Below are 26,723 nucleotides of genomic sequence, written 5' to 3'. Positions count from 1 at the left end.
CGAACTTTAGTGTTCTAAAATTCCCAAAATATGCTTCATGCTGCAATGTCATTTATGCTTTCTATTTTAACCATCACAGAATTAGAATTTCAGATCATCAGTTCTTCCTAATTTTGCCAGGGTGCTTCTGGATTCTGTTTGGACTAAAATCATGCTGGTCAGTGACTTCGTAGATCTAGATCACATCTCAAATCCAAAAATATTTTGGACTCAATGTTTTTTATTTCCAGATTCTGTTATCATCTCCAAGAAAACGTTTTCATATTTATTGACTTTTTTTGCTTTACTGTGCTTCTAAGTTCTCCCATATTCAACTGATACACATGTGCAACTGAAGGTAGAAGATACTGTTACCAGTGAAAACATGTCAGAAATTGAAACTGCTAATAGGTAACTGTACAAAAGTATGGGAGTGATAAAAATGAGAGGTCATCTGTTAACTATGGAGCTCTGCCTTTGGCTGCCTCTGTACCACAAGCAGCAGAAAGCAGATGCACAATCTAATCATGAGCTAGATGTGAAGCTACGTGTGTTATTTCACAACGATGACAAGGCACCTTCATGATCTTGAAGCTGACATGTTTGTACAGGCAACTCTTCCAACTTCTTCAACCTCAAACTGAGTACATTTTTGGAGAGGGAGGAATGAGATTCACGTGAATTGGTAATTTTATTATCTGTGCGTGATACTGATTTCACTATAAAATTCAACCAAGGAGAATGCAGCATTCTTTGACCTAGCTGATAAAAGGTCAGAAAGCAATTTTGAATAATAAATGAGACCTGCTGACCTCATGACCCAAGTCTGGCAGGGTCAGCAGCAGCCCTCTCACCAGATGCTGATGGCAGATACACAAACGCAGACAGCTCAACTAATGAGCTTCCCGGATAAAGGTTTTAGATCCAGTGACATTTAAGTGCTATGCAGTATATAAAATAAACTTACAAACAATTTGTGCCATAAAAAATTAAAGTGATATTTACAGTGAGGTGCAATATGACATACTTTGTAATCCTCACTACAATGATTATTTTACTGCTTCTCCTAGGTGGCCATCAACCAGAAAATAAAATACCTGACTAACATTTCCTCTAAGATCTTTTCACTCTTATATGGTTCCCATTCAGTGGATGTACTTTGAAAAGACAGACTTTGATAGTGCATTTTCTTGGCACCTCTTTTAATAAAAGTCAACAAAAATTACTTTTAAGATAAGTTTGAATTTATTTTACTTGAATTCAAACTAACATATTTCTTCCTAGTGAGTAAAAGACAAGCTTAGGGTATGCAAGACCAAGAACTATTTTCTTCTCACTGCTTCCTGAACACTTCCACCCAGAAATAAGTTACACAGTACATGGTTCATGAAGAAGGGAGGGAAGTGTGCTAGAATTCATTCTCTTCCCTACCTTTCTATTTCACTCTGCAAAAGTCATACTCCATTCCAGACCTCAGAAACCCTGAGTTTTGACTTCACCCTGGGTGCTGGGTCTGAGTTCCACAATCTATCATCTCATTGCCCAGGTCTGTTACCGCTGCTTGTTTAAATTTGTAGGAATATAACTATATATTTATGGTCTGCATGAATTAGCAGTGTAAGGCCAAATTTCTAAATATCATTTTTGAGATCTGATTTGTAAGGAAAGATAATTGATTAGGTTCTCTTCACCTGCAAATAATTCACCGTGAATACAATCAACTACAGGAACCATAAAAACTAGCTCTTCTGTGTTTTTAAAGCCAGTATTATTACTTCTATGGAAGATGTCTTTTAGCAAGTCACTGAAGTCTAGAGACTACATCAAAAATGCTATAGAAAAGTTATTGCACTCTATTAAATTCTGTGTTCCTTTGCATAACTAATTTTAACTTATACAACAACTAGTATTTAAGAACTCAGAAAAATCCAAATATTTGCTGGAGATGGAGGAAAAATACTGTCCTATTTCACTGAAAGGGAATCTGAGACACTAGGTTACATGAAGAAGTATTTTCTTTTAAACTTTCTAAAGTTACAAACTTTCAATTTAATTGCATGCCTGCATGTTCTTGAATTGTGAAAAAGGATAAAGAATCATTATTTGATTAAATTTTGTCAAACAATACATATACATCTACAATATTATTTCCCATTTATCTCCTCTTTAAGCTAACCAGCTTTTAAAATTACATTTATATTGTTAATTTTTCTTGCCTATCTTTAAGGTGTCCTCTATTTAAGCCATAGCTTTTCAGAGTCAGTAAAGAACACAACCTCTCCAAAAGGCCTCCCAATCAATGTACATAATATATTTGTAATATTTGCAGTGTTATTTACATTCTACTTATATCTTCACAGTACATTAGCTCTTCTGAGTGCCACTGTACAACTTTTGACTGAAATGTTACCCCTGACATTTATAGATGGAATTTACCTACCCAGTGGTGACTGGCATACCACTAGGGAGAGAGCATCTGTATCCTTCTGATCCAGGGGCTGCCAGGAGCCATTTAGATCTTTTTAATCAGTGCTGATTAAGGCAAGTCAGATGACTACCCTCAAATTTATCACTGCCTCTAAAGACCTTGTAGCTGCCAGCAGCTTGGGTAGCTTGCGCAAGGGATTGTCTTGGCCACTCGCCTACCCTCTGCACTTGTGAGGACTTTGCAAGGGGAATTACACACTGTCTCTACATAATCCATCCCAATTTTTCACTGACTCAAAGTCTGTGCCCAGAATACAATTTTGGGACTTCAGCACTGTGTGTAGATACCAATTAAACTCATTGTTAGTGAATCCAGCTTCTAAATCTTAGTGCATTCATTTAGGGAACCAGTAACAGCAACCAGCTCCTGCACTCTCTGCCTGCAAGCAATTGAAATAGAATTTGATTATAAATAGATTAAATTATAGAAGTTGCTCAAAAATCTGCCTGTAGCTTTGCCTCATGTACTTAAGACAGCAGTGGTTTCCACTACCAAGAAAGATTATCTTACTGCATCCAGTGCATCAGTAAAGTGTACTCAGTCTCGCTGCTTTGATGTCTGTCCTGCCACTAGATATCTGTGTACTATAAATCTGCTAGATTTCCTTAAAAATATTACATTCAATCTACCTTAAAATGGCTTCTCTATTTCATAGCTAAGAGAGTACAAGAAATTTTGGAAGTCAACAGTTGTTCACAGTAGCTTCATACCCATTTTCCCTCAACAAGACCCTACAAAGCTGTGCACCAGCAGAAGCTTCTGCCTAGCAGAGTAAATCTTCCATTACATGAATCAACTGTACTTATGTTAATTATTTACCAGTGAAACAGTCTGAAACAGAATAGTGCAATCTGGAATTAGATTCAGGGATTTGAGGTACATCTCTTAACCAACACCTGAAAATGCTTTAATCCGAGAGAGAGGAGGAGATCCTCCCAGTGGGATCACCTGTGAGCAGAAATTCTACTTATGCTTTGCTCAGCAGGAGAAAACAAATGCAAATGACAGAGTGGATCTCACTATAGGCTTGCAAAGATCTATGTATGGAAAGGAGAAGTCAGAAAAATTTCTGTACCCAAATAATACTGTAATAACAGGAAGCAATCCTCTTACAAAAAATCATCTTAGGTACTACACACTAGAATTGTTAAACAAATCTAGCTGTGTTTTGATGTACCCTCTGCCCCTGCAACATTATAATGACAGCTAACGCATGGTGGGCTGCTCTTTTCCACCACTTGTTCTGCTTTTCATGCAACACTACACCACCATCCCATTTCATTTTTTATTCTGCACATTTATGCTGTGACTACAACCACCAGGATCCATTTTACCTCTGTACTCTAAATGAAGAATGTGTAAATTAGTACTGTTCACTAAAAATCAACATGCTTTTCAGAGTGTACAATATTTATTCTTCTTAACCTGGAATAGAGTATTCCCAAAAGCAATTAACGTGCCTTATGCTCTCTCCTCTCCTCCTCCTAAAATCACTACAAAGGAAACTAGAAATTAGATGTTTATCTTGGTATGTTTTATCTAAATATGGGCCAAAAATCAAAGCCCTAGTTGCCAGTTTTTAGCAAAATTATGCTTGGTAAGAGCCACATTCATATATTCTAGAACAGTTTTTGCTACCTGTGGCTTTTATTTTAAGTAATTACATATGCCACTTTCCCTTGAAAAGATTGTTTTATTCTGAATGTGTACTACAGTTTTGCAACTTGCATGAATTAATCAGCTGAGAATTTTCTAAGTAAAACTTGTACATTATCACAGTAATAAACATACTGCAAGCATTATCTTTTTTCATTTAAAACAGTTTCTCTGCATATAAGCTCCAAGATGTCTAACAACCCAATCCATAAAGCTTTTGTTTGTATTCTTGTTTAGGACCTTAATTACTATGACAGATTTTACAAGCTTTTTTTGTCAAAGTCATCATATTTTCTCAATGCTTAAACTGCACTTAATTTCAGTTTTTTCTTTTGGATTTCACTTAGGACCGGCTCACAAATCAGAGGCAAGGAAGTTCTAGTCTTCATACACACTTGTCTAAAAAAAGTATTAGAAATGCGTACTTCTTGTTCATACAGATTCCCTTTAATTTTATTCTTTATACTAGGCAGCTCATTCACTGAGTAAAATCTAGTTTTCTGGCAGTCCACTGTATGCAGGGCAGCTTTCAAATGTTACCATTGCCATAGGATAAATGAAAAAAAAAAAAAAGATAATCAGAGAGTCTAGAATAATAATTGCAAAAAAAAAATATTTCTGATGAAAACAATTAGTTACAAGCACTACGAGTTGAAATTCAGTTCAGTGTTAAAGAGACAGTTTAGAAGCCCATGGTACATTTATCACAGCTCCACAGACAAGTTATTGAGCTGTCTGTGAAAAACAGAGCCAAACAGGAAAGCTTTCAGCAGAAAGCAGTGGTTGAGGTCCTTGATTGATAGAGTTAGATGATGCAAAGCTGTCTGATGGCCTTTCTGCAAAATAAAGTGAAGGAACCCAAGGTCTTTCATGACGATCTCTGACCACAGATGAACAGCTACTTTATTACAGCGCAGATTGAGGTTGCACCTTAGTCCATATTCTGCCACTTTTGGATGCACACAGTTAACTTTACCAACAATCCAGTGTGTTTAACATTAAGTGTCTGCCATCTTTACATGATTTTAAAAGGGCAGCAGATTGCAGCAGTTAAAAGCTTAACCTCCTTTCTGTTTAAACATGGTGATTGAAAAAAATAATCAGTTTTATCACACAATTCTTATTGGAGTGATAGCACTGATTGTTCAGGAAGAAGTGCCTCATTTAAAAGATACAGCAAAATCCCTGCTATGCATAAGAGCCAAAATCTACCTGTGCTGCCTCTCTCAGAAAGGAATTAATTTACTTTTTCCAAAATGTAAATCCCATCTTCTTAACGACTTGGGTGTGGTTCCATTCTTCACTGATGTGATGCTACAGATATCATAGAATACATCTTTGCAAAGCCTGAGGATGATTGCAGCACATTTACTTCTAGCAGAAATTGAATACTTATCTCCCTGTTTGTGATACTTAACAAAAACTATTTTTTAGGAAAAGATACTACACTACCTGACCAATATGAAGTACTTACAGCCACCTAAACAATCCTGACTCGCGGGGCACAATTCAGGCAAGAGCAGGTGCTTCTCTTCACAGTACAAGTTGAGGATATTTTGCCTGGTGCTCTCACAGCTGCCTGTGATTCACACTAGCTAGGGCTGCTGCCTTTTCAATTTGGAGCCAAATACTATGACCCAGTCACTTCCACACTTCCCATACTGACTGACACTTCTGATTTTAGAACAGCAAAAAATCCCACAAAGAATTTTTCAGAGTAGGTAAGATGACTCTGGGCCATATTTCAGTTAAAGTCCCTATTGGCATAATTGGCTAGTGGGGTTTCTAAAGCAACTTTCCAGAAATTGCTCTCATTCACTCTCTTCAACAGTCCTTTGAAGAAAAACATGTTTTCAGACATTTAAAGTCCTTTTTCCTTAATTATAGGTCTCTCTCTCTCTCTCATTGACAAGGCCAAAGTAGTGTCCTGGACTAAACAACTATTCTAGTCTAGTGCACTTTATATTTGAAATGCTTCAATTCCTCCTTGCATTCATTTGTAGACTTCACTCTGAGTTAGTTTCTCAGCTCTAGTGCTCCACTGTAAGCATCCTCAGGGCAAAGCAAGTTACAGTAAGGCAGTAAACATCTCTCCCCAGGAAGCATCTCAGTAAGCAACCAAAGTGTCATTGACTGCAAAAACCTCAGTCCTAACATGGACAGGTTCATGTATTCAGACACTGTCTACAAGAATTATTCAGTTTTCTAACGTTTTCTGTTCTGCAGTGATGAGTCTTGCTAATACCAACACATCTACTCCCCATGTCTTTGACACCCTTGGTTTGAAAGTCAGTGTTAATCACTACTCCCCAAACTCTTCCTCAGAACAGCTTTTTCTTTCCATTACCTTAGTTTAATATTTACTTTGGAGGCTACTGCCTAAATTGTCTGGTTATGGAATTCAGCATGCCATCTATCAAAGGACTGACAAGAGGAAGCCTGCCCTGAAATTCTGACTTGAGTGGCAAGTTTTCAAATGGATTTAGAACTACAATTTTACCACTTATCACTGGCTGCACACTTCAATATGAAAAATGTTTTATTTTGGTATTACACCACAGTTACCTAACTAGGCCAACACAAAAACTGTGAAAACAGTAACTGATGAAGAAGTTGAGACCAAATTAAATAACAGCAGAATAGATGCCAGAATTTAGTGTTCAAAATGTATAGCATCTTACTTCAGGAAAACATGTAGTTCTATGAGGTATTCAACCAAAGTGCATGCAGTACCTATGCTTTCCAATTAAAAAATGCATACACAAAAATATGATCATTAATTACAGCCTATGTGAGTATCTTACAGAGCTTGAATTCACAGAACTGCCTAGCTCCTTTTTCATGATTGAAGTGGCATGCAGGTACTATGACCTATTACTCAGCTTTCAACTCAGTTATTCTACTGAATATTCTACTAAAAAGTCATCATTTTTACAGTAACATACACCAGTAGTAGTTTTAAATTATAACATTTTATACACCTCACTTGATATTATTTGGTTGGATCTATTCTGACTGCTGGCACACATGCTGCAAGTCTGGCAAGATTTTTTTATGCAAAATGAGATTTAGAGTATAATCTAGGCTTTTCATCCTGTATCATATAAAAGACTCCTCAGCACAATACCACCTCATAAAAAGGAAGATGATCTCAGTTTCCTGAGTTTAATACTGGTCCAAGAGAGCTGAAGAAAGTGGAAACAACACTGAGTGCTGTCTGTAGACACAGGCACTGGGAAATAAAAGATTTCAGTCTCAAACTGATGTCACGTGTTTCTAACCACAAAATTGTAAACAACTTCTAAAGCATTTAATATTATCTCAAAGCAGTATTTCTCTCTGATTAACTTTAGGAACACTATGTTTTGACAAACTAGAGGCTGAACTATGAAAGCGATTGCTTTATTATACCTTGGTTGCATAAGCTCAATCTTGAAATAAAAAATCCTTTAAAAACAAAACATCATGTCTGGTTCAAATAAATAAAGGTGTTTTAAAAACATGTATTGACTTTTCCATGTTATTAAGCTTTTTAGATGAATCCAGTTGTTAAATGGTTGTTCTAGTAACTGGCCTGTCATCTGGAAATGTTCTTAGATTGTTTTTTTGACACAATGTCCCTGCAGAAAGTTGGGCAGTGTGACACAGAGAGCACAGGTTTGCCTATCACACTGATTACTTGATGTAATAGTAAGCAAGCTTAAGTGAACTGTGTGTCTTCAATCTTTCCAATCACTTAGGGATGGGCACCAGAGGATACCATCCATCATCCATGGCCTGAAACATATGGTGCATCAGCAATCTTAGGCTGACCTAAATGATAGTAAAAGCTGCTATGCTGTTCACAATAAGGAATTGTTGTCCACTGAATTACAGGATTGTGATTAGATTGCTAACATGGCCGACTTGATGTATAAGTGAAGTGTCCAGGAAAGATATTCCCTAGGATCCTCTGAAGATTAATTTATACCCTTGAAATGTGCACCAATCACAGAATGAAAAAATATGTCAAGGTATTTTTCTTGTGAACAAAAAAAGCACTGCAGTGGTAACAGCTATTAATTTATTTTTGGCAGTTTTAGCCAACAGAATTCAATAAACAAGGTTCTTAAAGGTTTTTGTTCTGTTGCAAGGTTTTTACTGCTTGATTCCTAAAAGCACTGAGCTCTACAACAGTATCTTTTATAAGAGGGACAGTTCCCCCTCACATTCTATTCTAAAATCTCAGAAAGGATTGTAAGTATTACACAAAGACAGCAAGAAAAAGACTGAAAATTCTTAATTTTGTATTATTGTATTAGTATGTAATGGACACATAAATATACTGCAATATTATGTATCTATTTTTAAGATAAAAAACCTACACATCTGACCACTGATCCCAAAATTATCAATTTTGTCTCTCCATAAATTAGATTATGCTTGTCATGTTATTCATTCATCAATTTAGGAAAAATGCACCCACATCACAGAGCTAAGGCTTCAACTGCAGTATCAATTTTGGTATGACTCAGGGCAGGGGGCAGCAAGGAATGGAGGAATTACTATTTCAGAGTAGCTCTATTCCTTAAATCCTCTTTAGATAATAGAACACAAATGGTGAAAACCACATTTTAGGAAGCACAGGCAAAGAGTGAAAAAGGACATTATCTTATAAAAGCTATAATTTGTATTAGAATATAAGTAAAAACCAGCACACATTTTCTGCTGAGCATCCAAGACCATTCAAAAATCAGCTTACTCCAGGCTGAGGAAAATTACTCCCATATAAGACATGGAACTTTAAAGAAACAGTTTTGCAAATATATCTGCTACATGCAATTATCACAGGAAGACTGGAAACAACGTTTCTCTCTGCCCTATCGGCCAGTCTATTCTTTTTTTGTGACGTGCTTTGCTTTTCCCAGAACATGGGAGGCAGATGCACTTGCTGTGCCTGTTAGCTCAGATCTTCTGCTGGTGCTTTTACTTTATTTCTGGTGTGCTGGTCACCAGCATAAGTCCTCAACCACACACAAGTCCTATTTTAAAACATTCCTAACCACGCAACTAAACCATTAAATTTCATTACATAAAAGCACAGGTTTAAAGTCATGGACTTTTTTTCTTTCCACTATTCCCCAATACAGTCTGCTGACAGAAGTGTAATTCATATAGTATACATCATACCTTGACATGGATAACAATAGTCACTAGTGAAAGGGGCTCCTATTGAACCTTTCAAGGGGACATACTAATAAAATAATAATTTTTTTCCTGCGCATTGAGAATGGCCTTAATCTGATAAAGCTATGAGACACACCTATTAGAACAACCTGCCTAACATACCAAAATGTTACTTTTAACTGAAAACACACGCTAGAACTAGTGTCTCCTTAACTTCTATGAAAAAAATAGATTGCCTTTTCAGTCAAGACAAAGATTTAGGTTCGTTACCAGCATTAAACTTGACAGTTTGGTGAGACGCAAAACCCTGACACCACTTCATGTCCAAAAGAAAGAGGAAAAATTTAGCAGTAGAATATATCAGTACATAAAATTGAGCTTGCATATACTTTAATAATGTCAGCTAGATTTTGCTTCTTTCTTTTTACATTTCTGAGAAAAAAGGAAAAGAAAAAGGAAATCCAAAACCTATGCAGATAAAAGGGTGGTGGAGAGGAAAAGAAGACACAGACAAGCTACAAATTATTCTACAGGAAATACTTTCTGGATTCAGGTTCCTACTTCACCCTCTTCACTAGGCTATCTGAGCATCTCCTAGTAGTGCAGCAGGTGATGTGACTAACATCCATCATATGAGAACAATACAGGCACCTGGTCTTTAGGGAACTAGTGATACATATCTTAGGTGTGATATAAGTTGGATTTTTCCAAGAGTAGGGAGAAAAAATGCTTTGGCTGAAACACTTGGAATTGGACAAAAAATTTCCTCAGACACACCACAAAGATTTCTGTGTTCTTTAACGTTGGAATAGTCATCTTTAATAGCAGTGCAACTAAAAAACTAAAACACGATGCTGTAGCAAGATAGGATACTTGGTGGACATAAGTTTGGTCCTTAAAGCATATAGTGAAACATTAAGTATTAACCAGGCATGAGAGAATACTGAGTAACTCAAGTTTCAGAATCTGGGAGTCATTGTGCTGATGAGTTCTGTGCACCATGCAAATATGAAATACTATTTCTATTAATGATGCCCATCTGCTTTGAAACAACACTGAGCTTACCTTTATATAATAAAGAGAAATGGATTCTGTAAAACATGAGACATGAAATAAAAATAGATGCATTAAGCCTTCTGAAGATGTGTACAGGTGCAGAAGTGCACCCAGAGATGGACACATTCTCCATCCTGAAATTTAACAGTTCTGTTGAGATACATTCTAGTGGTGATGGATATATATGTACCTCCAACTGATTCAATATTTTCTTGATAAGCTCAGTAGGCAAGAAAGGCTTCTTTTGAGCCATTTCCATTTTTTGTTTGCTGAGACAGATGCCTTGATCTCATTATCAGAGACAAGCACTGTTCAGTTGTGTTAATCTGCTGCGTGTTAGCTGGGACTCTCTACTTCCATACTAACAGTGACTTGAATAAATAAAGTAGTTTTACCTTTCAGCATGTTTTTCACAAAACACGTAATGAAAAATTTCCATCTTACTGAAAACTATTAGCAGCAGCTTGAAGTGTTTTCTCACTTTCTGCAAGGCTTTTTTTCAAACAAACAAATCTATTAAAACACTTGTCTTACTGCCAGATAATTATAGTAATACTGCTAGTTCAATATGAGTGATCTTAATTCTATGATTTCCTTCCAAATAAGGTAGGAGAGTCCATTATTCTGGAATTCAAGGACAGAAACATTTCAAATATATATAGTTACAGACCAGGTTCAGGAACCAATTCTGTATCCCTAAATAGTTTAAAAAAATACAAGATGCAAAATTAGAAGGTACCTTGCTTCATATATCATTAAAAAAAAAAAAACAAACCCTTCAGTAAATGTTATTCCAATTACAAGACAGAAAACTAAACAAAGCATGACAACAATTGTTAAGTGTACACTGCAGATTGTTCTGCCTTTCTAATAGCCCAATACAAGCCATAGGCAACTGCAATCAAAGTTTCTCAGCAAGATTTTATTCCCCATGATAAGGGAAATCCAGAACAGAGCCCAAAGAAAATATTGCCAAACTTGCAAGCCTTTTTCAAGCATGGCAGCAATATAATCACATAACATGGAGAAGAAAACTTCTGCCTGGGGATCATCCCTTTTTATCCATGCTTTTTTGAACCACTCCTTTCGCAGAAAGGCATCCAGCTCTACAATCTTTCTAAGGTAGAACCACTTTAAGTCTTTCCTTACCTTTGTGTACCCATAGTATTGCACATGAACATCAAACAGCAAAGAAATTAATAAAAATAGTATCAGGAGGTGAGGGATTACAAAACACCAATACAGCACAGAAAAATTCTAGATGGTGTCTTACAAATATGAACAAGGTATTCTGATACTGTGTTATCATCTATGGCTGTTAGCACTGAGCTCAGTTTCAGTGCTAATTATGGACTATACACAAAAGTACATTTCCCCCCCCCACCTCAGCCCACTTCTCATAACAGATCCACATAGAAAATCTCCAGCTTTGCAAGAACTATTAGCACAAAAAATTCTAGGGAAGTGTTAGAATTTAAGTACTCTATTTCTGCTATTTTATTCACAAGCTTTTACAGAAGCTGGGTGAGTGAAAAAGGACAAACACAGAAATAGGGAAGCATCACTAAGGCCTGTGTGTTCCTTAACAATGTAGATAATACAGAGGAGATCTGAGCAGTTAGAGATTGATTATTACCCAGTTAAAATAGCAGAAGGACAAACTTCAGAATGTAACCTAACCAAAGCAAAAACCATCAGGTTTTGTTCTTTTTACCTTTGTGACTAAAATTAACACTGATGTTATACTGACACAAATTGATTAAAAAAAAGTATTACACACAAGAAATGAAAACATTACATTTCAACTTATACACTTATTTTCCGTGGTGTGTTTACAAGTCTTCCAGTTCTATGGGTTAATTTGACCCATCACTCTGTGTACTCAATTAGTCACAAGAAAATCAGGGCCCCAACTAAACTGTAAGGATTACAAATTATATACTATTAGCAAGTCTGAACACTGTGTTCAACTAAGAACAATGATACAGGCAAGGAGACATTTACACTAAGGAAACAAGATGTGACAAGGAATGGCTCTGCAGAAAAACTGCCAAAATGAAACAACCCAAAACCCAGAAAACAAACAAAAACAAAACAAAACCAAAAAAACCCCCAAAAACCAAAAAATCAAAAAAAAATCAAAAAAAAAATCAAAAAAACCCCAAACCAAACAAAAACCAGTAGAAGACAGAGGAGACTAAGTAAGTAAGAGTATTTGCAGTCCCTTCACTTAATATGTGGAAGCTCCAAGTCAGAACCAGTTTTGAAATCATTCTAAGATTAGTGTTGCACTTTGCCTCACTAAATGAACTTCCAAATAAACAGAAGACTAAAAATGAACCAGTGATAACATTACATCTCTGTGTTAACAGCTCCTCCCTCCCCAAAGTGTTTACCTTTAAAGATCTAACTAGAGCATTAGAGATTCTTTGCATTCAGTAAACACTGAAAGAACCACAGAGCAACCAAAATTAACTAAAGTTTATTGTGCATTTGAATTTAGAATCTATGAGATCTTTATGCCTCCTTGACCAGTGAATCCTATCTTTCCTAATGTTTTGTAGGAGTCCGAGATGGCGCCTGTAGAATTTGATTTTCTGTAAAAATACACACCAAATCTGATTTCTGCTACATTAAGGAGTCCTCTGGTAAAATATAGGATGCATGGAATGAAATAAGCTGTAGTTCTAGAATGAGTCTTTAAGCTTACTTCCTTTAATACTTGACCACTAATATTAAAGACTACTGGATCAAACTACAGTTTTAATTGGATATATAGGGCATGATACAGTGGTAAACTGCAAGTTGGATGCTAAAATATAACATTGATTTGTCTTCTTTTACTGGAAATATTTGTAATATGAAACTAGGATACAATACACTCATTTTTAATGCATATTCTGTACAGAGGAAAGCTACTGCTGTCACCAGGTTACCCTCAAAGTCCATTCATCAAATAAATGCTAGATTAATTGGTTTGCTGTTTCTCAGTCTAAAATGAGATTACAGATTAATCTAATTCTCATTAATAGTGATGAAATGTTGATTATACAATTCTTACACTGCTTATTCCTAATGCACACACACAAAATTGGCCTGACACAGAATTTTTTAAAATAGCCTTATGTCAAATAGTTTAATGAATTGTTACATATATGAACTTGCCCAAGAGTACAAAATATCAGTTCCATATAAAAAACTTGGTTTTATTGGATGAAATTTTTGCACTAATAAGAAGAACAGACTGGAAAGAGAAAAGAAATTTCATTTTGGAGATAATATTTAACGTTCTTATTTCTTGGTAAATAGAGGAAGTCAAAGATGGGAATGTAAAGGAATAAAATGGGCTGGAAGAAATCCAGATGGAACATGTAACTCTAGAAGAGGGTTACACTGGAAAATGTGAGAGATGCCAGATAGGAAGACATCTGGAACCAGAAGTTGAAACAGCTGAAAAGTACAAACTGCAAGAAGTTATGATTATAGTGGTTGGTTCAGATGTTGCTCTAACACTAAAGCTTGGGAATACTTTAGGGGGACTACATAGGAAGAGGGACAGTTTTGATAAATTTCATTTGAAATACTACAAGTTTTAATCACAGGCACTGTGAGGCTCAGAAGGACATTTTAGTTTATCCATTTTGGAGGATCCAGCAATGAAAAGAATTCCTGAAGTGTAAAGATTTCTTCATGTCAGCATTCTCAGTCGTATTTACCCAAACCTGTGCTTATCTCATGACAATGGTGACCTTATTCAGATTTCAACTTTTTTGAACAGGACTCTACTTTGACCTAACCAGATAACAGAAATGATCTTCAAAAGAATTTACTGTGGGTTCATGCAAATGTAATGTCATGATTAGTAGGTGTCCTGTTGCACTTTTTCCTAAGCAATTTAGTTCCTCCAAAGCAATGAAATCTTGAAACACAGGAGAAATCACCTTGGGTTTCTTTAAATATCAGCATATTAAACAACAAAAAGTAAAATTTGTGAGTTTAACAAAGAGATTATAAAAACCTAACACAAACACCTCACTTTCCTTCTGGACATCTGTCATAATGAAAGATGCTTACTGGCTTTGATTTTCATATGGACAACTGAATTGTCTTTTCATTTTTGAAGTGATTTGAATGTGCTAAAAAAGGAACATTTTCTCTTATGCTCTTTGAAACCCATGCTGTTAGGGTACATGGATTCATAAGTGCTTGTGCATTTATTAATTGTCTCTTTTCTCAAGTTCTTTTGATCCAAAATAATGCACACTGTGAAAATTTGCTCATTTCCTCATTCCAGTTAATCTCAATAACCTCTGTCATACCAGAAATGGGATCAAATTATATTCTTCCATTTTTTAAAACCAGTAACCAGTTTCCCAGACATGATTTCCACTGGAAAACTGGCATAGTTTTATACATGTTCACACTGCCGCGCATCTATTATAATCTTTTTCTTCTCCATATTCCTATTTTTTCTTTTTAACCCTGGTTCCTTTGTGTTGCATTCTCCTCTTCTCTTTAGCCTTTTGTTTATTAGAAATCCTCCCCTGAGTTTATTGTTGCGTGCCCCGTTACCCCCTCACCCCTTCCCAACAATCCCTGATCATACAAGCAGTCAATTCACAAGAGAAGAGGAATTTCCCTAGAGCTGCACTGATAGCTTTCATTTTCTGGTTACGTGCATTTCTAGGACTCCAACATATTTTGCCTGGACACCTTTTTCCAGATTGTGTTTGATTACTGGATTCATGCTAGATATGGAACCCAGCCCCAGCAGTGTAAGCAGTTCAAAGATTGAAAATATTACATACATACCAGCCCAAATCCAAACTTGAAACATAGTAAGGGTGATGTAAGGATATGAGGACAGATGCATGTTTAGCAGAATGTAAAGTGTTAGACCAGAAACTGATCCTCAGACTCTGTTGGAATTTCTGGGCATTTAGTATTTCACCAGAACACAAACAATATAAATTATATTAATGTGTTTGTAGTAAAAATGAGTGCCAATGCATTTACACCCCAAAAAGTTATTTCCCCAGCAGCAACAAAAGTTTTCATTAAAATCTTGTGTAACCTCTGTCAGTATCAGTGATCCAAATGGGCTAACGCTCCAAGTCAGGATTGTCTCTTGGGTTTTTGTTTGTTTAAATACAGAGCCAGAATGTATCTCTGGACTAATACAAAAAGGCAGTAGGTTGTAACAAGATGACAACGTGAAAGGAAATATCTGAGACAAAAGAAACCTTCTCTTTAGCTGCACTTCCTTGACAAAACCTTCAGACTTAGCTGGCAGGCAAGGAGTTTCATTTGCTATATAGAAAGACAGACACAGAATTATTTCCTAAGAGCTGACATAAAAAAGTTGTCTGCAACTGGACAGATTTCTGAAACCCTGACAATAGAAGGGTTTAAAGCCCCGTGCCACAGGTCACTATTCCTCTCTAGTGAACAGGAGCTGTTATAGCCCGCCTTTCATTGATTTACCATTACTGAACAGATTCCTCATTTTAACAAAACATATTGTTATATTCTAGATAAGTCTTTGACAATTCTTTACACTAACCCATGGAATTCAATTGCCACCATTAATTTCACTCTGGTATTTATCAGCAGAAGCTTTTTTCCTGCAAGAACCAATTTATTTAATTGAATAGTTTAAAGGGCTCCAAAACCACATACAAAAGATGAGGTTATAGCTAATAGCTTTCAAATATACTTAAAAGCTTGAATCGTTAGCAGTTGCTTAAACTAGGAATTTTTTAGTGCAAGCCAGAATTTATTGCAAACCAGTCTTAGTGTTGCGATTTTTCACATTTAATTTTTTCACAAATATAGGAGGCAGTTAAAGTATTGTTCTGTATTTAGGAATAAAGCCTGTACTTGGCTGTACTTTCACTTTTCCATTTTTTTGCATTTCTGGAATATCACATGCACTGTTTCCTCAATTTATTATCTGAGTATTAAGTTCTTAAACACATTTATCCCCACAATTTTCTTAAAAGGTAAATAAATCCAGTTCTTCCCATTTTACAAAAAACAGAGGCACGCAATTCCAGAAGAACTGGAATGCTGTAATGCTGTTTCAGATAAGAATTTTTTGGCTCCCCATGCATTAGAAGAAATAGGCATCAAAGGATGGGACATGGGAAACAGCTTCAGTGCAGTAGCTATTTCGAGATCACAGTCCTGATCACACACAAAATGCACCTGGGGGTGAGACAATCTCATTCCTAGCTCTTATCCTTGCAAATATTTTGAGCTTTCCATGAAAAAGGAAAGAATTTCTGTAGATGGCTCACTGCTGAGTGCCTTGAGGATAAGCAATGAGTCACCACTGAGAAAGATACAGGTTCAAATCTACTACAGGAGGGAATATCCAGTATTTTTGTGTCCAATCAGTGGGCTATGACAATAGTGGTGTTACCTCCCCACTTCCTCTGATCAAAGGAGCTCTGCACGTGACTGGGTATGGACTAGGTATGTATGCCATAAGATCAAACACTACAAATGAAAAATGAATGCCAGCAAAATTCCTCTTAGTTTTACGCTAAGTGGATATAAAAGTAGACAAATAAATTTTCAAGACCTGAGAACCACTGCCTCTGGGTCACATGAGAGTGGAAAACAAGACCACACTGACAACCTGTTAAATGGTACTATTAACCTGAGATTATTGCTGTGCAGAAAAAGGCAAGAAGGGATAAAGTCCAATACCCTTTTTCAGAATTATGACGAATGTCAAAGAAGTTAGGGAAAACCTAAGCTTCTTTGAAGAACTGAAGAATATGCTGCAGAAATCAATAGTAAGATTGCTATCAATATGTTTGGAACAGGTCCAAGATTATTATCTCTGACATTAACAAAGAAATTGCAGCAGTTTGCATTTATATTTCCTTTTAGCAACAATGGAAGAATGTACTAGGACAGAACAGAGTTAACCCTTTCTCTGGCTTGCTTTGCATGCATAGTTTGTTGGGGTTTCTTTAAAGTCTTTATCTTAGTTTCTGGAAAAATACGAGTTTGGTGACTTGGATTTTTTCTTTTGGTTTTATTGTGGTTTTTTTCTGTTTGTTTGAGGTCTTTTTATTCAAATAAGCAATTCTGTCTGTATGGAACCACAGAAAAATACAGCATCTTAAATTATTCATCAAGCGAAGCTGTTGCCAGCATCTGATCACCCCTAACCATAAAGTAAGGCTGCAGGAGCTCTAAAGGAGTAAGGAGCTTTCTGACAAAAAAACCCCCAAACCAATTATATACTATAAACTTTAAAGAATCAAATGGAATGCCAAATCCTGAAAGTTTGACTTTTTAAGAAAAAATTCTGTTGACTTCAGTGGAAATTTGTTAAGTAAGATTAAACATCTCTAGATCTAATCTATTAATTCCAATTAAAGAAAAATGAAATACAATGCAATGATGATGGGAGGCAAAATTCAGATACTTTTACTTTGGATCAGAGGGTACAAACCCAGTCTTGAATTATGACTTCTAACTTGAAACAATATTTAACCTTTACCATGATATTACACAAGATGCCAAATACTGCACAACCTATAAATACAGAGTATTTAATAAAATACAGGATGACATACCTATCCGAGAAATTACTAAACACAGACATAATTACTTGTCTTAACAATTACACTGGTTGTGGACCTACTCCTGCATGGGTTTTTAATATTCTGCATATTATTACAAGCCACAAATAGTTATACTCTTTCACATATTAGAAATCACAAAGAGATTTTTTCAATTCTCTACGAACTCATCAAGTTTTGCAATACATACTACAAAACCATACCAGCTATTTACATACTGTGATAAATAATGCAACAAACATGCATGGAAATGAGAACAAAAAGAAATCTAATATAATATTAAATACTCACCATGCAAAACCCTTTTCCAATCATTCTGTATGTTTTCTGCCTCTTTCAGACTACACTAGATTCTCATTATGTAAAAAAATTCCACTTTTGTTTACAGCATGTATTTATGTAGTTCAGATCATGAAGTATGAAAGAAAGTCATAACCAGGACAAATGCTTATGCATATTGTTCTCCTTCTAGCAAAGCAATTTTCTAGTTGTTTTTTGAATAACCATCAAATAATCAGGTTAAGAACAAAATGACAGTAAAAATCATCTGTTTCTAGACATACAAACAGACAAATCCCTCTTTCACAGAGTGGAAGTAAATCCCCTGCATTCATAACTTTTTTGAGACTTCATTAGAATTAAACATCAATTCACTACTAGAATCATAGAATCATCCCAGCACTTCATACATAACATAAATGTTTTTTCATCTAGTATAGAAGGCTTTAAAATAAACCCAAAGACCTAAACACATCTGGAGTTTGGAGATACCTGCATTTGCAACTTTCAGTTAGTTTCATTCTAGCTGTAAATCTCTGTCAAAACACTACCCTGCAATACACCCTGAAAATTCAGGAAATTGGAAATTATATCTATACATGAACTGTACAGCTGGGGCTGTTTTAGTAACAATGCATCTTGTGCCAAACCACATAAACAAAATGATTCAAAACAACCTTCAATTGTAAGTGAAGTATAAACCCATATATGACAATTATTGAAAGTGTTTTGTATTCCAAAATTATAGAGACACCACTTTGTAGTGTGGCCTGAGGCAAGTATTAGTGATCATTTTTAGTATGCTGGAACAGGGATATTGGTAACAAATTTTCATGACAGACACACACACTCAATGAGATAATAAATTAGTTTCCCAAGTGAAGGCTCACTAATAAGATTGGATCTAAAATTTAGGTCACTTAATTTTAAGACTCAGCTAATGGGCTAAAAAAAAAAAAGAGTATAACTTCATAACATAAATTCAGGTTCAATCTTTTTTACCATAAACATTAGCACCATTGTAAAGTTGCAAAGAGTAGGCTTCTTGTAAAATGAAATGATCTAATTGTAAAATGCATTTGATATCTCCTTGCAGGGAGGTTATTTCTAAAAGAAAAATAAAATATTCTGTATTACATTATGAAGTTATAAAATTTAGGCAATTAATTTTTAGTGCTGTGTAAGGTCTGATGTCACTGGAAAGATAAATTTGTAAAACTTCTTTCCAATATGATTTATTGATTCTATTTCAAACAGTGCTTCTTTTATTTGCAAATACCAGAACTATTATACAACCAAAGAAACTTTGCCTTTTCTTCTTTAGTATTCAGAGGTGACAGGAGAGTGTGAAAGTCCTTTAACTCCTTGAGAACGGTAAGAGAAAACTCATAGCCTGATAAGGTTAGAAATAGGCCATTCGGCCTGTTTCACACAGAAATAAGATATTGTGACATATTCCTTGAGTACTGAGCAGCCTGTAAATGGCACTTGCAGTAGCACCACATGTGGGCATTAGGAAAATGCAGTGTGAAGGCTGTATGCTAGAGTTAATACTTTCCTTCTCTTTAGCAAATTCCGATTACTAGAAGAAGTTCTGTTAAAATAATATACCAATAAATTTTCCACCTACGAGGCAAAGAAAATTTTCTGAGAGGGATGTTTTACAAGGTCATGTAGTGATAGGACAAGGGGTAATGTATTTAAAGTGAAAGAAGATAGATTTAGCTTAAATATAATGAAGAAATTCTTTATTGTAAAGGTGGCGAGGCACTGGAACAGGTTGCCTCAAGTTGTGGATGGCCCATCCCTGGGAGTGTTCAAGGCAAGGCTGGACAAAGCCTTAAGCACCCTGGTCAAGTGAAAGGTGTCCCTGCCCATGGCAGGAGATTGGAATGAGATGGATTGGAATGAGGTGATTTTTAAGATCCTTTCCAATCCAAACCACTCTATGATTTTTAATGTATTGCAAATCCCTCCCCTCAGACTTTGGCAGTGTCCAAAACTTACCATTTCCATTCTCTACTATGGCCAATGGCTCTCTGCAAATTGTCGTCTTTCTCAAGGGATTAACAGTCCTTTGAACTTCTGCCAGCAGCACTGCTTGCATTGCCTCAATAATCTGCCATAAATGCAAATTATTACGGGATGATATCAGTATCTCAATTATTTATCTAAGTATTTGACAATTTTAACCAACTAGCACAAAATCTTGAGACTGTCCTGGTGAATGTCATTAGAAAGTCGACACATTAATAAATCTTTCAGACAGTGATAACCATGTGTCTCTACATACACTGAGAACAAAAGGTTAACTAGATAGCAATAAAATGCTGTAAGTTGTCAGTCAGGACTGCTTCCCAATAAACATTCATTTTCTTTAATGCCAAATCTACAATCAGTCACCTACTGCCTCCTTGATTTCAAGGATAAACAATTACTAACAATATATATTATAAGGTGATAACAGCTAATATGAAGTATCTTCATTTTTTTTTCCTGATGTGTGAAAAATTGCTTGATAGACTGAATAATGACCTTGTGTTTTGACTTTTTTAGAATTCCTGGCATCTAATCTCTCTGATAAAATTCAAAAATGTTTTATTAGTGGTGATGCTCTTATCCTCTAGCTCAAACATAACACCCCATTTTTTTTTAACACAGAGAAATATCACCTCAATCTCCTCTTATGCAAAAGGAACATCTGCTGGAGTTCTGAGCAGCCTGTAAATGGCACTTGCAGTAGCACCACATGTGGGCACTAGGAAAATGCAGTGTGGAGGCTGCATGCTAGAGTTAATACTTTCTTTCTCTTTAGCAAAGAAGTCCCAGGAGAATGAAGAACATTTAAAGATGTAAGGCTTCTACTTATAAAGCACGTAGAAGTTTCTTATGAATTGAAGTTGATATGCAGGATCCCTCAAAGTGCATGGAAGAGAGATTGTTTGAACTCACTAATCAAGTATCTGTCCTCAAAATCTCTAACTGCCCTTGTAAATTCAAACCTTTACACGGAACAAAGGCTGTGGGTGTCCTTTGTGACAAAATCCTTTATCATAGACAAATATACTACAGTCAGGTCCACAATGTAAAAGTTCACTGCAAGTGAACCCAGGCGCTATGTTATTCAACATAGCACAAACCTTCATCTTGTTATAACAGAACTTTATTTTACAGGGGAAACCAAGGGCAGTTTCCAATTCCTCACATCTATACAACCCTGAGCTTTGGGGATTACAGATCCTGACTTTGCTGCAGACTCTTCCAATATAACTACAATAAAATAATTAAGAAAGAGAAGGAAACATGGACACGTTTTCATTGTCCTGGGGAAATTTTTGACAAAACAATTCTTACACAGGTACACAAAAGAAATCTGCTAAGAACCTGCCACTAATCTGGATCAGATGCTCTTTACCTGTATCACTCCCATGTATGCCAGTCAGGCAGCATTTGTAATAATTTCCTCTAACATCTTAAAGCAAAATACTGCAACAAATGGCACAATGTAATATTACTGTAGAAGCACTGTACATGTCTCTGCATGTTATTTCTGTGTCTTTCTTGAGTCTGCATTTCCACAGTGCTTGGTGAGGTTTCACATTTAGTTTCATCTTCTGGCTGAATCTTAACCCCAAAATTTATATCATTATCACCAAGTTTAATACTCCCCAGTAGTTTTTCCTGTTTCTAACATATAACAAATCTACATGAGCACCTTTCATTTGCTTTGATCATTTCCACTTATCTTTACTGCCCTTCTGCATATCAATTGGCTGCCTTATTGGCTACACATGCTTTCGTTTTTTTCCCTATAATTGTAATTGATGTTGAAAATACATTGTGTTTTTTAGTTGGGATTGTTAAATGTGACAGAAATTATGCAGCTTTGTTGACTGAGAAAGTATAAATAGCATATATCAACCTCTAAATACTGATATTAAAAGTGAAAGGTAATTGTTTGAAGCAGCAATAATACAGAATAATTCAAAAAGACAAGCGAACAAAAGTTGAGGTAAGTTGTACTGTTACATCTATACTAAGTTATCCTGGCTTTCTTTTCTACACTTCATCAATTACTTCCAAGGATTACTATTCTCTTTCTAATGAGTGGGTTTAAGGAGAGGAGTCAACAGATACCACTCCTGGTTATTGCTCAGGCCATAACCTCTACAGGTCTGAGACTTGCAGAAACTGCCCCCCAGGTGCCTCCATAACACAGTCACATCACAGAGCAAAAAATACAGATCAAAACATCAACTTGAATTATCCAGTGTGCTTTCCTCTAATTCAGCACACTAATTGTCAGGACAGTTGTCTCTATACTTCTATGGAACTGTTTCTTTTTCTTCATATATCTGAAAAGACGAACATACAAGTAATTTCTGGGTGGGATGGGAGTATGGCAAGAAGCGGCTATATTTTATCAGAAAGAACGGCAAACAGATGAAGATGACCTTTCCTTTCAAGTCATCTGGGAAAACAAAATTTAAAAATATTTTTAAAATACACACATTTAAAAAATTTCATTCTGAAAAAGACCTCCCTACAACCTTCAACAAGTCAGTAGACCCCTGATAAAACATTTGCAGCAGGTTTTTTCAGTTTCTTTGTTTGCACAGAATCTGTTACAGTGCTGTAAGGAGATGAGGAATCAATCAATAATTGGTAACTCCTTTAGGTCATGCCTGAGGAACCAGCACCCTTCACTGAAGATCACAATACTAGAAGTTTTTAAAACAGCGTAACAAGTGATGTTTTTGGTAAATGTACTTGAGTGCTTGGTCAGGCTGCTCAGGATTAATAAACTGGCCATTAAACTGTGATTGCATGAACAAAGTTTTAACAAAACCATGTTATTGTCAACAAAAACTGTAATTTTGTATAAACCACTGGTCACTAAATATCGTACCTATTGCCAACATCTTGGTTTTTTGAATCTTACAAGTTTTATGGCACTTTGGTGGTCATCAATCCAAAATCTGCACTACTAAGTGGGTTAACAAAGCTTATTGCAGCTACAATACTGTACCCGAATAATGTTAAAATTTGAGAAGCATTGAGAGCATGATATTTGCAGTACCTGACAATTTCAGTGTTTTAAAGTCTTTTTTAAGTGAAAAAGTGTGAGGCAGCTTATTCTATACCTTCCAGCACACTAACCTCCTGTGCTAGATGAGACCAGTATCGCTGTATACACTGATCAGTTGCTAAACAGACTCCACAATATAAATACCTTAATCTCACATAACCAGTTATGCTACAAACACAATTTTTATGAATATATGAACTACTCTCTAAAGAGTTTCAGTGGCTGACCACGTCAGCAAGAGATGATATGCATTCCACGTGACAATTGTAACTATTGAGGTTTCAAAAAAAAGAAAAAAAACCTCTTACTGCAAGAGAAAGGGGAGAGAAGAATTCAGAAATAATATGGAAGACCTGCAGGCAGTAGGGATGTAATAAACAACTGATAAGCTCAAGATGAAATGCTGGAATCAATTGAATGGGAATATTTGCAGAAACCATTTTTGTCTAATAGAACAGGGGATTATTACTGCACCACCCTTGCAAAACTCAGCTCTGGAAAATATTTGCATTTGAAGCAGCACAGAGTTGCATTCAATTTCAAATGCAATACCATAAACTAGATTTGTAACAGGTATTTCCCCTTTCTGGAATAAAATCCATTGTGCTCAGAGTATAACATTTTAAGTTTTGTATCCCTGAATATTAACTCACTCAAACAACTACACTACTTTATTTAAATGCGTATTTCCAAAATGAAACATGGTCTCTAGATTTCACTGCTCAGATTGTTTCACTGCTGCTTGTCAACTCTCAAACAGTTATTTATCTCTCAAGACTTCAGATTCTTCACTAACAATAGGGATGGGCATCATCTGACCTGAAGAACCCATAACTACAGGATTTGCAAGTCCATCTTAAAGAGTGGTGTAATAATTAAGGACTTGACATTTTCTTTTTCTTCCATAATAATGCATTAGTATAGACACTGCCCCTATTTTGGCCTTTTGCTTTCCTGGAGCATAAAATGGCATTTTTGATGTAAGTTACATGTAGTTGTTAGAGAAGAGATAACTCATTTCTTAAATAAATGCTATGATCAAGAGGTGAAAGACTAGCAGGAGAGTTACTTTGTCACATCTAAACACGTACTTTAAAGCAAAATAGTTTCATGAGTAGCATAATTCATACTGTAATACTAATCTGCTTTCCACAGACCTGAACGGCAGGACTTAGGCAATAGTTTCCCCATAAATTATAACTATTAGGTCACATTACTGATTCCAAATACTAAATTACAGCAAAAGATACTGAAGGATTACATTGCTACATCTGACACAGGCTATTTCCTACCTTTACAGATTGGTCATTCCAACAGCAAATGAGCTTCAGCAATGAAATGCTCCCAAAGTCTGGGGAATGACATCTACTCTTACCTGAAAACACATATATAGCTTATGAACTGACAATAGACAGAGAAGCATAGAAACAGAAAAATATTGTAACGTTTTAAAATTTTCATTTCAGCAACATACGTGAGAAGATCTGAAAAAATGTTATTTCTTAGAACATGCTCTCATCTGATGCATTCAGCACAAAGCGTTCAGACAACCTATTGCTTTAACATTTATTCACATCTGAAATTAAATTAGTGTTGGGGTTTTTTCGCTGGTTTTGGGGGTTCTTTTGTTTTTTTGCTTTGTTTTTGCTTTCTTTTTTTTTTTCCTGCTTTTTTGGGGGGGTTATTTGGTTGGTTTTTCTTTGTTTTTTTTAACAGAACTGATATCCCATAGAGTATTCTTTCATCACAATTTTCGAAAGATATTAAGAATATTTTCTGGTTTGGACTACTTAACTATGCATTCCCTGTTCTGCTGTCCAGCAGGTCCTTGATGAACAGGCTGTTCCTAGAATCTCTGAGATCTGCAAATCTCAGATGAGATTTTAATTTGCAAATCTGAACAACAGTATGAACTAGGATGGCATATGAGTTATGTAACCCTGGAATTTTTAGGTCACTCAGAAAATCTATTTTTATGTTCATGAACATTTTAGTCACCTCTACACCATCTCCATGCCTTTCCCCTACTTATTTTCTATTGTCACTTGATTTTGTGTTCCATCTCTTTTTTCCAATGGACATTTCTACTGTCATTGCAAGTTCTACAGTTACGGTGTATATTAGACTTGGGGAAGGAAAGGTTAACAGATTTTGATGGGGATATTAAGGTTTACCTACACAGCACAGGGATTTGATGTAAAAGAAGTTGTGTTTTCAGTCTAGACATGGCTTATTCTGTAAGAAGAACACCATATTTTTCAGGTAATGTGTACTGACAAGTGTCCATATTCTGTTTATGGTTTTTATTTAAACATTCTTTGGTTAGTTACATACTGTAAACAAACCAAGGCTGGCTTGCAAAGCCAAGACTGATGAACAATGGCCTGTGGGACATTAACGGGAACAGATTACCTTTTTCTGCCCTAAGCCGAAAGTCTAAAGGCATTATTGAACAGTCAGGATGGCTCTTGCATTACTAAGGCAACAGTTTGCTTGGAGGGCCGTATATATTATTGGGTGGGCACGTAATGGTGATGAGGGAGATGAAGGAGGGGGGAGAGAGCAGTGTTTGTCTTATTACGTTTTTGTTTTTCAGATTGCTAGAAAGTGTCTTTAGAAACTCAGCTAAATGTCTTGTCATGACAGTTAACAATTTGTTTACATGTTTTTTGTGATATTTACAGAAGAAAACATAGGAATTCAGTTTATGTTTGCAGACTGGGACTGCAAAAAGAGAACTTTTATTTTATCATTACTGAAATTAAATTCTATATTTTAGCAACAAAAAGCATGCAAAAACATAACACTTAAAAGTAAATACTGCCACTTCACATACTTACTGCTTGGTAAGTCTCCATAAAAACTGGGGCATGAAAGTGTTACTGTTTCTACATTTCGCCCTTTGTCATGTACAGATTCTGATTTCTGTGGACTAAAAATATGAAACTATTGCAAAACCTGAACACAGATACAAAAAATCTTAAGTATTAAGGTAGGGTTGGGGTTTTTTTACAGTAGGTACTCTGCTATCAGTTACTATCAACCACAATTTAGTTCCTCCTCAGAAGAAGCTGCTTGCATTCTTTTGCCTACAACTTGGCCTTGAAACATTCACATATACACAAATACTGAAAAATACCATCCAAATGCAGGAATTTAAGCCTAACAGGCTTTGAGTCAAATGTGAAGTTTTATTTTTCAATAAAGAAATAAATTCATATGTAAGGAACTGAATTAAGCTATCATTTTCACACAAGAACTTGCCTGGGTTTTTTTCTAACACATAGGACAAAATTTCAAGGGAAACTAAAAGCCTTTTTTATAGGTTTCTTTTTTTTTTTTTTCCACAGTGGTAAATAATTCGGAGTATCATTACAATACTTGGAATTTCAGTAGATGGCTACAATTT

At 35.7% G+C, this 26,723-nt stretch overlaps 1 protein-coding gene across 17 annotated transcripts in view; it reads right to left on the bottom strand.

Moving 5' to 3' along the window:
- The window catches only part of WDR72 (WD repeat domain 72), a 130,558-nt gene that overhangs the window by 48,643 nt on the left and 55,192 nt on the right, over nt 1–26,723 (bottom strand). For 13 of the 17 annotated variants that reach the window (XM_069025441.1, XM_069025439.1, XM_069025438.1 and 10 more), the window contains 3 exons: nt 26,155–26,246; nt 24,607–24,689; nt 20,233–20,344 (listed from right to left, as the gene is read on the bottom strand). In XM_069025441.1, the coding sequence (XP_068881542.1) occupies nt 20,233–20,344; nt 24,607–24,689; nt 26,155–26,246 (287 nt within the window). The other 4 variants (XM_069025442.1, XM_069025447.1, XM_069025449.1 and 1 more) reach the window with 4 other exon arrangements.

The sequence above is a fragment of the Aphelocoma coerulescens genome, chromosome 10 (genome assembly GCF_041296385.1).
Source record: "Aphelocoma coerulescens isolate FSJ_1873_10779 chromosome 10, UR_Acoe_1.0, whole genome shotgun sequence".
NCBI lineage: Eukaryota > Metazoa > Chordata > Aves > Passeriformes > Corvidae > Aphelocoma > Aphelocoma coerulescens.
This window is presented reverse-complemented; position numbering and strand designations above follow the sequence as displayed.